The sequence below is a fragment of the Blennius ocellaris genome (genome assembly GCF_963422515.1).
Source record: "Blennius ocellaris genome assembly, chromosome: 22".
NCBI lineage: Eukaryota > Metazoa > Chordata > Actinopteri > Blenniiformes > Blenniidae > Blennius > Blennius ocellaris.
Genome location: NC_137671.1, coordinates 13,076,605 through 13,092,028, shown reverse-complemented (window position 1 = coordinate 13,092,028; position 15,424 = coordinate 13,076,605). Strand labels below are relative to the sequence as shown.

The 15,424-nt window shown below is 44.3% G+C and overlaps 1 protein-coding gene across 1 annotated transcript in view; it reads right to left on the bottom strand.

The window, feature by feature from the left end:
- Nucleotides 1-15,424, bottom strand: part of snd1 (staphylococcal nuclease and tudor domain containing 1) — a 173,239-nt gene that overhangs the window by 24,853 nt on the left and 132,962 nt on the right. Inside the window, exon 18 of the mRNA XM_080518464.1 lies at nt 12,672-12,813. Coding sequence (XP_080374590.1) covers nt 12,672-12,813 — 142 coding nt within the window. The remainder of the gene's footprint in view (nt 1-12,671; nt 12,814-15,424) is intronic.

The following is a 15,424-nucleotide window of genomic DNA, read 5'->3' as shown; positions in this document are numbered from 1 at the left end:
CCTGAAAGAGGGTACTTCATTTGCTTGAGTAAAAATAATCGATCTTGCCAAGAAGCGGGACTGAACAACAAACTTCCATTTTAAACTTGGAAGAAAGAACAATGGTATTAATAGTAGAGATCTAATGGGATGGTACAAAAGACTATTTTAACCCTTTTAGCGACCAACACTAATAGCCCACCTTATCGCGTATCACCGTGCAGCTAGCGCAGATAGAGCTTTTAGAAAAGCCAGCCAGCTTCCCCCAATGGACTTTATGGCCTATCAAGCCATTACATCCCGTGCAACGGACCCATAGAAAGAGAGAATGTCTGTGTCGATGCGGTGCTAGACGCAGAATTAAAACTATAGCAAAGCCCCGATGACTGCGGTTAAGAGGCAGCCTAATTCGGACCAATCGGTTGCACCTCCAAGAGAGGCACTCTGGTGTTGTTTGCGTACTGTGTAGAGGATTTGTTTGCGCGAGAGCGAAATGTTTACGCACACGTCTGTGAGTGGCTCGCAAGTGGCTATGCGTTGAGCCCTATGAAGAGCTTGGAAGCAATTACCGCCGCGAGTTTAGTAAAGCGGCCTGTGTGAATATCCATGGTGTGATTCTGAGAGGGCACTTTCTGCCACCTGGAGGAGGTTGGTGGGCAGGAGGGCCAGAATCAAGTGAGCATGCAAGATAAGCTCAATAAATATGCTTAAAAAGTCATTTGCATTATGTTATGAGGAGTATCCTCATTCAAAATGCATATAAATGTATTGTTTTTAATGACAGGAACAGCCTATAGCTTTGTAGCAATAATTACTTTATTTACACATTAACCATATATTTTAGACCAGAGGGGCAAAATTATGGAATGAAAATGTCTATTTTTTTTTTATCAAAACCAAATTACAACCAATGCCCCATGCCTTATGTTCGACACTCCTGTTTTAATGCTTTGGTACAGAGAGTGTACAGACTACTGAAATGCATAAAAGTAACATGTTTTATGGAGAAAAAAAAAGTAAATTTTTGGTCGTCAAAGTCAGAGTGGTATGAATATATACTCCAAAAATAGTCAACATTCATGTCATGCATACTGGTTTTAACTCTTCATTGCATGAGAAAACTATACAATGCAAACAATGTTCAATAGAGACATGCTTCCTTCATAACTAACATACAATTCAACTACGTACACAGTGAGGAAACTGGCTGATGTGAGAAACTGTTTCACTAATGCGTATCACTTCTTTTCTTCTTCAGGTAACTGGCTTTTCCTCTCAAATAAATGCACTCTGAGCATGTTCAAGTGCAAAAACTAGTGAGTTGTGCTTACTACGCATGTTACTATCAAACAGCTTGGAGGCAGACATTGCACACACACACACCTTTCTACGTCTGCGCCGCTGCTGTGAGTTGTCATTAACACCTAATATTATTGATGCCGCTGGAGAACAAGAAAATATAAATAATGATGCTGTTTTCCCACGGTTATCTGTGCTGAGGCAGGCAGGCAGCTGCCAACCAGCAGCAGACAGGGAAGCTTCATTTGCATGATGTCAAACTTGGAGAAAACACCGAGCAGGGGTACAATGCTGGGAGCTTGGTTTGAGAGAGTGTGTGTGTGTGTGTGTGTGTGTGTGTGTGTGTGTGTGTGTGTGTGTGTGTGTGTGTGTGTGTGTGTGTGTGTGTGTGTGTGTGTGTGTGTGTGTGTGTGTGTGTGTGTGTGTTGGGGGGGGGCAGTAGCTTGGTCTCACCGAGTTCCTGGAATGGCTAAAGGATCACAGCCATCTCCTTGATTTATTAATCTAATTAAGAAAAGTTGGTGTGTGTGTGTGTGTGTGTGTGTGTGCGCACGTAATTGAAAATGCCTCCATCATGTAACTGGACTTTAGAATACTTTGAAACGAGGCCGATTATTCACATTGGGCCTGCGTGACATGACGAACATCATATATCGGTAAACATATAGGGATGATATTACCCCCCACTTAGGGCTGCTCAATTAATCCAATTTTAATCGTGATCACTTTCAGCTCCAGACGATCTCAAAATTCATATAATCGAGGAAGAACGATTATGTGGTGCATTTCCGGTCCACAGAGAAATAATCGTGATTTCAATATTGCCCAAAATAATCGCGATTATGATTTTTTTCCCCATAATTGAGCAGCCCTACTCGCACTATATGTCTTTTAATAGCTTCAGGCAAGACTGTCTCTTCACCAATAGGTCTTAGTTAGCCGTATTTTCCTCCTAACCAAAGTGATGGCGATTAATCTCGGGGTGGCTGGCAGGTCTATAAGCTGGGCCTGATGGGAGTGTGAATGCATGGTGCATGTAAATGAATGCTCAAGATTTGTTTTTTTTTATTCTGCCTCACTGTGGTCTCTCCATCGCCGGTGATCCCGTCGTGATGATGATGATGAAAAACACTTGTTTTCCAGTCAGCATTAGATCAACCCTCCTCAGTACGTTGACAGCTAATGTATGTTAGTTGAAGGATTGAGTACAGAAAGCATCGTTGATCATGTTTCTCGCCTCAATACATTGCGTATCGGTACAGTGGATGGGGGGGGGGGGGGGGGGGGGGACCTCAGATTTCCTCCACAAAAGATTCACTCTGTGGTCTGGAGAAGCCACGGGAGACCGTATAGGCTCTTGATGGGGTTGTGCAGTCAAAGGGCAGCGACAGTCCAGTGTTATGGATCAGCAATCTTAATACGCTGATTTATGATCTGCTCTGACCCGTACAGTCCCTCCAATTACTATGAAGTCAAGTCCGGTCACACTTTAACAATAAATCCATGTTCAAGACCTCTGAGTTTTGTCAAATCTTGCTCATATTGATGAGAAAACAGGTTGATGCATTTTTGGTGTGCTTTGTTATTTTTTGATTCATTTATAACTTAACACAATTTGTACAACCGATGAATCCGGAATGACAATTTAACCAGGTTGCAGTTGGCCGTGAGCCGTCTTTTTTGTTTTGTTTCCAGATTCACACACAAGCTTATCCTCTGACGCCCCGCCGAGTGAGATGGGAAACATGAGACACGAGGAGCTTGTGTGCATCTGTGAGAAACAATTAAAAAAAATAAAAAATAAGAATAAGAATTTGCCATCACTAGTTTTGACAGATACAGATGGTTCAGGTCGGCATGGAAGGTGGGCGGTTCGTCACTTGAGTCAAAGGATTCAGAATAAACAAGATGTCCGTGTGTGTTTGTGTCTCCATGTGTAATTACACACTCATACATTATGTTAATCTGTGGTGTGGAATTAAACAAATGACTCCAGTTTTAACGATATTTTTCATGCAATCAATAGAGTTAAAAAAAAAAAAGAAGCTTTTATATTGCAGGTGAGCACACAGAAGAAGAAGAAGAACAATCGGCCATCTGGTGCGCGAATCCTCATGCGAGCGCACCGCACAAATTGTGAATGAATTGGAAACGGACACATTAGGGAGGGAAGTATGCGGAGAACACTGCACTGCATCACGGAGGCAGATTCACATTTGATGTTGGCGCGAAGACAAGCTAAATATCTGCATGCGGAAGGGGTAAACCATGTCAAGCGTGAGTGCTCATTTTGTGTTGAGGAGAGAGCCAACGCCATGATCCAAAAAGCAGCCAAACCACTGACTGTCTCTGATTCTCGCCAATTTCGGTCTGTCTTCATTCTTTTTATTGTTGTTTTTTTATCTCCTCTTTCTAGTTCTGTCATTTGTTTATACACCATTATGGCTGCAGCTGTTTGTAAATCATATATAATTACATTCTGCATGCCCAGTGCATAGCGAGGGAGAGATTACACTTTTAAACAGGAGGACAATGGAGAAGAAGAGGATGAGAGAGGGGGGGGGGGGGGGGTGGAGGAGGAGGAGAGAAGGAGACAGACAGTGGTTTTACAGGTCGGTTATGATTGTATGTGATTATTTTGTGGCGCATGGTGGATGAGCAGAGACAAGGGGGGGTGCAAAAATCCAATGAAAACAGTGAATCAAGCGCCCTTTCACTGTGCTTCCAAAGGCTCCGCCGAATTCTATTAAGTTGTTTACGCAAACCATTAAACCGCAGAAGGGTAAATAATCACAATATGACAGAAGGCCGGGAGAGCAACGGTTGCTTATGAAAGCATTCTAATTTCCTGCTTCATGAGAATGAGGGGAATTACGAGTCAAAGTGGAGCGCCTCTATGAAAAGGACACCTGCCGAGGGGCTCCTGCAGAGGACCCGGAAACACTAACCTAGCAATAATTGACTATAATTAATGGAATGGAAGGCGAACTCTGGAGGGGGGAGGAGACATCAAACTGAAATGTCCGTGCAGCAACTTTTTTGTGTGCTTGCTCTGATGTGCGGCCAGCCCGGGTGGCCAGAGAGAGGCGCATCATCCACCTATGTCAGGGAGATTCACGGCTGCTGAGCAAGGCTCTGTGCTTTACCTCGCGAGTTAGTTTGGGGCGTTAAATATGCATGAGGTTTGGACGGGCTTCATTCTCTGGGGTTGAAGAATGGCTGCGTTTCAGGAAAGCGAAGCAACACTTGAAAGGTAAAAAAAAAAAAAATTTGAAAAAAGGCCGCAATGACTAACAAAGCCGAGCTTCAGCGCGGTGTGCGAGCTGGCTGGGGAGGAGTCGCTCTGCTGGCAAACACACACAGCTGTTCTGAGTCTATTGCCCCCTGTTGTTGGTTAAAAAAAAGAACCAGCGCCCACCTGGGGATATTTGTACAGTTTCCAATGACCGAGTGAGACAGGGAGGGAGCGGAGACAAGAGAAAGGCCATTTACTCCCTTTCCTGAGTGATCTTTAAAGTAGGTTAGTCTGTCGAGCGTTGAGGGAAGTGGCTATAAAAAAACCCAAAACAAAACCAAAAAAAACCAAAACAAAGCAAATGATCCCCTTGCTTGACTAATGCTGCTCCATTCCCACTAGAGATGGATATAGATTAGATCTCCTGCGATACCTCCACACCAGCACCAATTACCCTCTTCCACGCTATCCTTTCCAGCAGTCTGGAGCCTTTTACAGCAAATTACTGGTTCTGTAATTGGAAAAGCCATCAGTGAAAATCTAAACAGAGAGAAGCATCTGTAGCTCCCGTTAAGCATCAGTCTCCCCTGTTCCTCAGTCCACCACCTGTCGAGTCTCTTTGGCTGCCGCTAAATGCCCTGATTTGATTGTGAGGAGACCAAATATACTCATAAGACGGGCCCCTCTCTCCCTGAATGTGCACACATTTGGCCAATTTCGGAGAGCACCCCAGTCGGACCTGGAAGTGGCTCACCGCTGTGAGAAGTCTCACTCAGACATTGGCCTTAATGTGATCAACTCGGACGTCGGCATAACTGGCTTGCAAGAATAGTGGAAAAATGTGAAGAAAGTCAGCCCCTTTTCCACCTGAAGATCAAAAGCATCGCGGCTCAAACCGACAGGTGAGCTGACCTTTTAGAAGCTAAGTTGCATATCTGATTTAATAATAAATGCCTTGGGAGGGGGGGGGGCATCTAGGCAAGGCCTGACCTCTAAATATTGCATCTGCCGCAGTGGCGGGGAGCTGGAGAAGTGGAAAACATCAGCATCAGCTCTGGCCCCTGCTGCAACTTTTATTCACCTGCTTGCTTACGTTGCTCGGTGGAGGTAAACGGCCGGACGGCATCACAACAAGGACTTGCGCACACTTCGGGTAAATTAAACATGAGACACAAGAGGTAGGTGGACACGGATCCGCGCTCGTGGTAGAGACCTCATGGATTTGTTTTTGCAGCCCGTTAACAGCCACACATTCCAATTAGGCTACAACTTAAATTAAAACTAATAAAAGTACTACAGCCAGCTTTAGCTTGAATATGATTGCAGACACATAGAACAGTAAAGCAATTAAAGTAATTCTCTGTTAAAACCACATTACAATATTCAATTAAACCATTCAGACAATCATTTATACGATTGCCACAATTAAGACTTTGTTGACGCTTTTGCCTTTAAATGAAATGTATGATCAATTCCTTTCTTATTGTTTAATTAAGACTATTTGACAGTGACGACAAAAAAATAAAAAAAATCCCCCCACACAATGCATTGGTGTTGGATTTAATTATATCAACTCTTGGCTGGCTTTGGCTTGATGCCTGCAGAGGCAGAAAACCATAATTCAACCCCCTAAAAAAGTTCACACAGCCTTGTGACAAGCACTTCTGAAAGCACACCCTTCTCTTTTTTCTCTTACTATTCGACTATATTCTGTAAAGTAATCATCACTTGGCTGCCTTGACATGATATCCAATTAGCGGGCCACTCACCCTGATCAATATGAAATAATATAGTAATGCTGGTGTTCCCGCAGTGGAATCAACTCTGAATAAAGAACCAGCCGGCACAAGAAATGGGGGGGGAAGAAAGTGACAGAAGACAGAAGTGAAATTGTGTCTAATTACTGAAGAAACACTTGGATGGGAACATACTATTTCAAAGTAATAAGATTACATATTAAGAGACGGGGGGGGGGGGGGTATAATTGAACTCTTGCCAGAGAGAGAACTGCTCTCTGCCTTCCCTGCACCAGCATTAGCCGGGTCCGGCATCATTAGGTGATGAACAGCTGCTGTGTGTAAAAGGTAGAAGTGTGAATAATGTGGACGAAGTGGCACCTGGTTGCAGGGGGGGGGTGGGGGGGGGGGAGGAACGGGACGACTCCACTCATTATGAGTCTGTATGGGTGCCAGGAAACAAGCACTAGACAGGATGTACCGCCAACTGCGCTGCAGCTGAGGCTCGGGGTGAGCAGAGAATGTGTGTTTGCCGGTCGGGGGCCAGGCCGAGCGACACGGCGCCGTGGAGGCGACAACGGAGAGGTGGTCCAAATCACTCGATCAATCGTTCCCACTGATCTAGAGTTCAGTGTTTGTGTGCTTTGCGCCACTGCATCCGACGCTTTGGATGCAGCCCCCCCCCCCCCAACCCTAACCCAGCTCTCTACACACGTCTGGAGCTAATCTGGAGGCCACGTGATGTTTGGAGGTCTGGAGCTATCGGCTGCAGGAAGTTGACAACCTCCGCGCACTGTGTGCCTCAGCATTAATACTTTTGGAAATACAGTGTAGATGGAAAGGCCCATACGTGTCGCCATTGCAAACAGCCACGTGACATATTAATAGGAAGTCGCCAATCCCGACGGAATCTAACAAACATAAGTTTCATCCAAAACAAAGGCTATTTTTACTCCTTAACCACAACAAGCACTGTGCGATCTCTCAGAGCACCGGTGCTGCCCACAAACTATTAAAAACACATCAGCGAGCCACTGGGTGACAGGTTTCTTCATTACAACTAAAATGGGCCCCCGTTTTATTTAGAAACAGCTCGGCGGACTAATAACGGCTTTCACTTTCCTTCCTGGGAGGGCAGCTCCTGCGAGACATGTATTCTGTGTGCTCATGCTGACAGATACAGTTCTGTGGCTGCGTGATGTGATCTCTGCCATTTCCGCACAGCAATTTCTTGTTATTTATGGCCTGGCAAACACATCAATACCAATATGCTTCTACCAAGTGGCCAATTCATCAATTTTTATTCTAAACCTTCCTAAACAAACGCCACGCTGCAGCTCTGCGATTTTGTTTGAGAAAATCTCAGACTCCTGTCCTCGTTTTTGGATATCTTAAAGGTCGCGAAGCGTCCGGTGATCAGGTCGGAGCTATTGTAGTTAAGCACCTGTAAAGGCTCGGACGTGATATTTGCAGCAAGTTTTTAATTATGTTAACTTTTCCAGCATTGTGATCGACCAACGGCGCTGCAGAGTCACTTCCTTCCCTTGTGCCTGGAGTAGCCTCTGTCTTTTGGTGTCCAAGGTCACAGAGATCTATGCAGGTCCCCCTCTGACAGTAATTACATATAGCCTGGAGGGAGCAAGGCACGCAAGGAAATTAAGGGGAGAAGGAGAGACGGCAGCAGAACCAAGGCAAGATAATGTGTGTGTGTGTGTGTGTGGGGGGGGGGGGGGGGGGGCAGTGAGACAATGGGAGATAAATGAATATAGCAATAGATATAGACCCCTTAAAATAAACTGAGGATTAAAGACCAGAATCCCTCAAGCTTCTCAGTGACTTGGAGAAACTGGTTCTAATGTGAAATTAATCTTATCGCATGTGTGTAAAGATATTCACGTATCAAAAAAGGAAAAACACGCAGTTATGAGTAATTAAATGTGAATAATTAAAATGGGGAAAAAAGGGGTGTCAAAAAAAAAATGCAGGGCAGATAGAGGACCCCTGGAGAATAAAATACAGTACAAACTGCATTTCCTCCGCGATGTTTAAGAGTTGCTCAGGAGACGATAGCGTGGAGATTATTTCACAGGCCCGTGTGTGAAGCCTGTTCAATAACCACTGGCCTCTGCAGACCACAATAAATAAATAAATACATCCCAGCCTATTAAACAGCCACAACTCCCACTGGGGTAATGTTTCGGAAACGGCATCTAAATATTAATGGCTGCAACACTCCCACTTCTATATATATATTTTTTTTCCTCCATTCTGTTATCAATTCTCCACTAAGAGCTATAATATCCTTCTATTAAAAATATTATTGCGGCGTGTCACCGTCGCTGAATGCCTCAAACCCTGAAGTCCTGTTTGTATGACGTTTCAAGAGTAAAACGCATTGTTTTGGAAAGAATTTCCATTTTCATGTTGAGCCATTAGTGGGTGCTTTTTTTTAACTACGATGTAAGCAGCAACAATACCGAGTGCAATGACATTGGAAGTGACACAAGTTGGATTGTCCCGGATGTTGTTTAAACGGGCCCTAAATGTCTAAACGTTTTAAAGTGTTGTTTTTGAGCCATTAGTGGCCACTTCACTTCCTTTCCCTCACAGACTTGCGTGTAATCCGTCTATATTCATGCCAACTAAAACACAGCCCCACCGTTGTTACTTGCCTTCAGGAATATTTCACAGCTTTTTTCTTCTTTTTACCCCTCCTGCTTTTGTGACACTTTAATTTTCCCATGTAAAATCAATAAAGCTCATTTTATTTCACTGAGGCGACGATTGAAACAAATGGGAGACTAACTACCGGCAGAAAAACGACTTTCTCCAACAGTCCCAGCTGCGGTGTAATTCTATTTGGGTTCCTATAAATAAAGCCGCCGCTCATAATTACCTCTACATCCGCAATGAGCGATATGAGTTATCTAAGAAAAGTACATGTCATAACCAAAGCTGGGTGATACTGTCTTAAGTCGAAGAGGATGGCTACTGCCTTCCAACACGAACACACACTCCAGTTAGACTCACGGTCCAGATCTTAAGTGTGCTGTGCTTCAGGGATGGTCAATGAGTGCTCAGTGAGGGAAGCTCGCTTCACTGGCAGATGGAGCGGCTACAGCGGATGCCAAAAGTACAGACTGGACTCCGACTGTATCCTTAAGCTGGTCAAAGAGTTCAGGAAGGGAAGAGAGCAGGTAGGAGTTGTGGGAATTAGCGTTTTAGCAAGTAGAATGACGCAAGTCAACTACTTTCCTCTGGGACAATGTTGGTTGGATTGTGTAACGGTGCTTCACGTTTTCTCAAACTTTGAACAAAAATGTGCAGGTTTTCAAGTAAATGTCTGACGTCCTTGGTACTTTGGCCAATAAGAGTCCCGAGCTTTTTCAAAACAAGTGAAGTCTTTCTAGTTTGTTACTGTGGTTAAGTAGAAGCATCATCTGTACTTTGAGTGTTTATTTGTGACGTTTTGACATTACTCCCATGTTTTGTGTTTTAATACAGTGTTTGCACATATTTCATATTTAATGGTTTTCTGTTCAAATTCTATTCTACGGTGATAGCGTGGCACATGGCTGCACTGCATCAACAATTTGGTTGTCATATGTTGAGCAATGATTCAAATCTGCAGTTTATGATTTCAAAAGTGAGCCACGGTATCAAAAATGGTTGAAGAATTTTTGTTGCTATTTTAAAAGTAAAACAGTCATGTTTTATATAAAGTGCAGCAAGGTTATCACCTGGTTATTATTATTATTATTTTAGTTTCTGACTCAAAACTATGGTACAATTTGAGCTGGTGCAAACCAAACTCAGTACATGATGGATTTATGTATAATATACCTTAAGCATATCATAGTATGATATCCATACCACAATAACCCAACATGCGTCATGTTGCGTTTAGTGCAGCACACAACATTACAGAAGTTATAGTGCAGAACGTACAGTTCTGCATGCCTTGTTTACATCCGTTGGTCCAATGTTAAAAAACACCAGTTTAGGCGAGTAAGCCAGACGCCACACATGGAGCCGAATCACCCTAACATGAGGGATCTCTTTGTTTTAGAGCTAAAGCTTTTGTTCTAAAACAAAACTGCCTTACTAAACGGATGTCAGTTGTAAGGGGTAAATATTTGCGAATGAAGTGCTTCACGCGCGCAAAAAGCACAGTTGTAAAGACCTGCAGAAGAGAGCGCGTCGCTACGAAATGTTTCAAAGCAATGGCGGTGGCACAAGGTGTCAAAGCCGCCGTGTTGTTGTTGTGTTTATGTGAAGTGGGATGCTGTCAACATTTGCAATCAGACGGGTGTTCATGGATTCCAGCATCTGCTTCCGAGCTCATCTTTGTATAGAAATTCCGTCACTCCTGAAGTCTTGTGGGGTGGGGCAGCACGGGGCATGTAATGATATTGCAAAGTACTCTGCTCGTATGATTATTACAGGCCCTAATACTTTGATGTTCCCTTTCAAGAGGTTGATGTGGCTTAATGTGGCTTTGAGGGAGCGTCAGCGAAAATGAAAGAAACCTGGGGAGAGAAAGAGGTGGAGGAAGGTTGGGAGGGGCAAACAACATGATAGAGAGGGAGATGAGAAGAGGAGAAACAGGGGGGTGGGGTGGGGTGGGGTGGGGGGGGGGGGGGGGGGGGTCAGGTTTTGCTTCCCTGCTGAGAATAACACTTTTTTTTTTCTTTCATACTAGCACATAAGCCTCTTGGTAGAAGAACATGAGCCAATTAAAAGGAAAAATAAATAAAAAAGAGGCTGGAGCATTGCTGGATCATCTAAAATAAAGCCTTTATATGGGAAAAGATTAAATAACTCACAGCTTTCCTGTCAAAATACACTGAGAACAGCAATATAAAAAATGCAGTTTGTGTACATTTTTTTTTAACGCAATGCCTTCAATGCTTCGGAAAACAAGCTAATAATGCTTTGCAACCTTCTACATCCCTTATACATATAAGAAATTTATGAGAGATGTGCAAAAAAAAAAAAAAAAAATCAATACAACACTATGGTTTAGTCCTTCATGTGTAACCTGAATATATCTTGATTACCAAAACACCTTGATGTGGATACGTGTCTGAGCCCACATCACCACGCGACATTAAAAAAAGTGACACTGGAGGCATTTAACCTCACCTTCAGGTCAACATGTAACCGTACATTTCAGCCTCTTCACGGCGGCACATGATTTTGATCAAGGATAAAAACTTGGTACAAGACCAGAGCTCCTCTCATGACTTGCGGGAGAGTAAAGCCGAAGGCGCTGTAAAGGCTTTAGATTAGAATCTACAGCTCATGGCAAAACCATGAATCGCAGTTTGTTTGTGCAGACTCCCCCAACACCTGGAGATTTCAAGGTTGGGCAGAGGAAGCGACGGGGAAGGGCTGTTTAGACAAACGACTCGGGCCAAAAAGGCACTCCCCACTCTCAGAATATGATTGGATTATTATGCCGTGTGATGCTTGGACTCAGATTGGCAGTAAATGAAGGCAAATTAATTAATTATGGCAGCGAGGCAAATTAAAAGGTGGCCAAAGTCAATTTCATGGGTTCGAACAGTCGACTGCCAGTGAAGACAGATGTGTGGGGCGGCGGGCGGAGGAGAAAGCCCTCGGAATGCCACACTGCCCGAACGCACTGGCAGACGATGAAGGTGCAGTGATTGGCATGAAGGCTTGAAGGCAGATCGGTTACATACAGATTTTTAGCGTACGTACACATTTGTGAATATAAACAAGGCCACAAGCACCGAATTCTGATGCTTTCCATATTGACGACGCGTAATATTAACTAATACCTATCGAAATGCAGGAAAGAAAAAAAAAAGGATTAATTATACAAGTCGTTCATGATTGGAAATATAGACTCCAATTCAAACGGTTGAAAACTGGCTGATCACACAGTGAGGCCACCCTGAGCGGCTCTGCCTTAAACTCTCCGTCAACTCGTCACCGAGCCGCTGACATCTTGAAGAGCGTGCGTCTTCTCCCTCCCTTCTTATCCACGGAAAAGTGACAGGACGGGACGACGTGATTTATTCATGTCATTCAAGTCGTAATAATGAGCAGGATGTCCTTTGTTTTGTCTCCCGTGGAGGGAGGGACGCTGCGGCAAGGGATGAGGTGAATGTCTGAGCTGGGGAGATAATTGTCAATCATAAAGTCAGTCTGGTGCTAAAAGGGAATGTAAAGTGAAGGGATCTTTTCTCGCACCTCTGGATGGAGAGATTGTGGCTTGTAGTGTAAAACTGCAGAGGGTGATCAACTCATCACTGCGGCATGAAGGAAAACAGCGCTTCTACGTCGCTGTAACTGCTTTTCTTTGTCAACAAATGATAGACTTTTGCGCAAAACGATACAGGTGACAAAAAACAGTCATCATGCTGGAGTTTTTCTTGCAGCCTCTACGGTACCTGTCTCCACGTCCTGGGCGTAGATGTGCATGGTGTCGGTGATTTCGGTGACGTATACTGCTCTGTAGTTGGCCACGCGTTCCTTCTCCTCAGACAGATGCACGACCTCCTCCACCGGCTTCTCCTCATAATTGGCCCAGACCTGAAACGCAAGAGTGTCGACGAAAGATCAATGACGATTGCAGTACAAAGATGTCACAGAAACGCAGCCGGTTAAAAATATCATCGGGGCAAAACAAATTTTTTTTATTCTATTTTATAGAAACGTGAACTGTGCATACCTTAATTATTCTTTGTACATCACGTTCTTTTTAAACGTGCTTTATGAATAAAATTGCATGAGAAACATGCGAGTGGTACAGCTTGTAGTTTCTCCCATAGATTCCTGAATTACAAAGACGCTTCAGTCGAGAGCAGATTCCTGTAACGACCTTCCACTTGTCTTCAAGAGGCTATATTAGAATCTGGTCCCAGGTGAAGGGTTAAAATTGGAGTTGAAGCTATGCTTGTAGTGCTTGTGAAAATGTCACAAGCTTGGGAAACAACGCAGCCACTGAGGTTCTCTCACCGGCGTGGCACTTTATGTGTACGTGCGCGCGCGCGTGTGAAGCAGGTTACATCCTCTCTAAGCGGCATCAAGGTTAGTTCTCTTCCAGCTCCCCGGGAGAAACAGAGGGCAGGAGGCTCATTAGGAAGAAGTGCTTTGCCTTGGGCCACATATCAAACCGCGTGGATGTCAGAGGGTGTGTGCAAGTGTGTGTGTGTGTGTGTGTTCACAGAGCAATGATGTGGCAGGAAGAGTGGGTGGTTGTTAAGAGACTACAGCATGTTTGTATGCGGCTTCAAGTGCTGTAATAGTATTAAGCACATGCATAAACACAAGATGGTCAAGATGAAAGCGAACTCGTCAACTGCCTGGAGATAAATCATCGCGGAGTGGCCGACGAGGTCGGCCGGGGAGGAGGGAAGTCAAAAAAAAAAGTGCAGTGGAGCTTCGCGGAGCTGCAAACTTCTCTCACAGCTGCAGCAAAGCAGCTTGTTACCGTTTCATTTCTGCAGGCTGTTTAGGAAGTGTTTACTTTTAAAGGTTACGGGGGGAAAAAAAGGGGGGGGGGGGGCAAAGGAGGCAGACAGATTTTTAACGGCACAGTGATATTACTCAATTAGGTTCTGGGTAATTATTTAACTGCATGGTATCTTGCAGCTAATTGGATTAGTTGGTTTTTTTGTGTTGTCATTTTTTTTTTTTTCTCTCCTTGCGTCTCAGCTCATCTGCTGAGCTACACTGGTGTTTAGGTTTATTTAATCACACCTGAGGCATTTTTTTTGCAACACGACACAGTTCTTACTGAGATGTTGGTGCGTGTGCGCAAATGACAGCAAAATGAGTGAACGAGATTTAGGAATACCCAGACCCCTGCTGTGAAAACCCGAGTGCTGTTACCCAGCATCGCAGGGTCGTGCTCCAAAGATTGAGTTAAATTACTCATCCCACAAATATGAGTTTAATAAAAAGAAAAAGAGTAAAATAAAAAGGGGGGGGGGGCAGAATAAACAGGTTGAAATTCTGGGAATTGAGGTCGGGCAGGGTTAATGAAGACAGAAAATGCAGCCACGCTCCATAAACCCTGAGATCAACCAAGATTTTTTACTTTTTTTTCCCTCTCGTGCATTGGACTCAAATGCACTTCCACAATGTGCTCTTACAAAAGTCTGGTAATACGCATGCCTCTCACATTGCAATCCAGTCGACATGACTGGGCTTTTAATCAAACCTGCAGCACCAATTAGGAATAACAAAGATTAGGGTGTCGACATTCATTAGCCCGGCGGCCATCGCCGCAGCGCTTTAAAGGTGGCAGAGAGTCCTTCGGTTCACGGTGAGAGTAGGAACGAAGCTCGGCCGCGAGGCTTCGCGTCGACCTCTGACCCCGTGGCGAGTCAGGACGTCTCAGTGACAGGAGGAAAAGGCGTCAACTGGAATTACTGCCTTGCAGGTTGCATTCCTCTGACAAAGTCACTGTTGACACTGCAGCGTTTACAATCCGGTAAAACACGGGTGATGAAGATCGATAGCGCCAGGAATCAAATGAGAAGAATGAAACGAGGGGTTTACGGAGGAAATTGGGCAAATGTAAGGTCAAGGTGACCTTGACAAAGATCTGAAGAAGGGTTAACAAGGATTTTACCTTCTAAGCACGAAAACACCCCCCCAAAAAAATGCATAAATTTAAACAGCCACAAGACATTGACCTTTGACATTAGACACACTCACTTATTCTTTAGTTGCAAGAAATTCCTTCAGAGCATTGTGGAGCTATCTTTGGCAGAGAAGCAGAAGGACATTAAAAATATATATATTTTTCTCCCCACTGAAATCGGTTCACATACCTTTTGAAGTGCAGGAGTTTAATTCCCCCCCCCCAGAACACCTTCAGTCTGTATTGGGTATTCGAAAAGAACCAACATCCCACTTCTGCTTCCCTCTTAGTTGCTGTATTAGTTTGTGAGGATAGCGCTTGCAGCCCAGGCGGCTGGAACTCTCCAGTGATCAGTCTGATTGCGAGATAAGAAACTTGCTTTGCGTCTGTGTGTCGACCATCAGAAAGACTGTAAAGCCTCATTTCTTTTTAAAGCAGGAATAAATGTGCAAATTCTCCCCAACACACACACACACACACACACACACTCTTGTGCACACACACACCCCAGGGCTGATGACCTTCGGTGAGCAGCCAACCATCCTGTTTGTT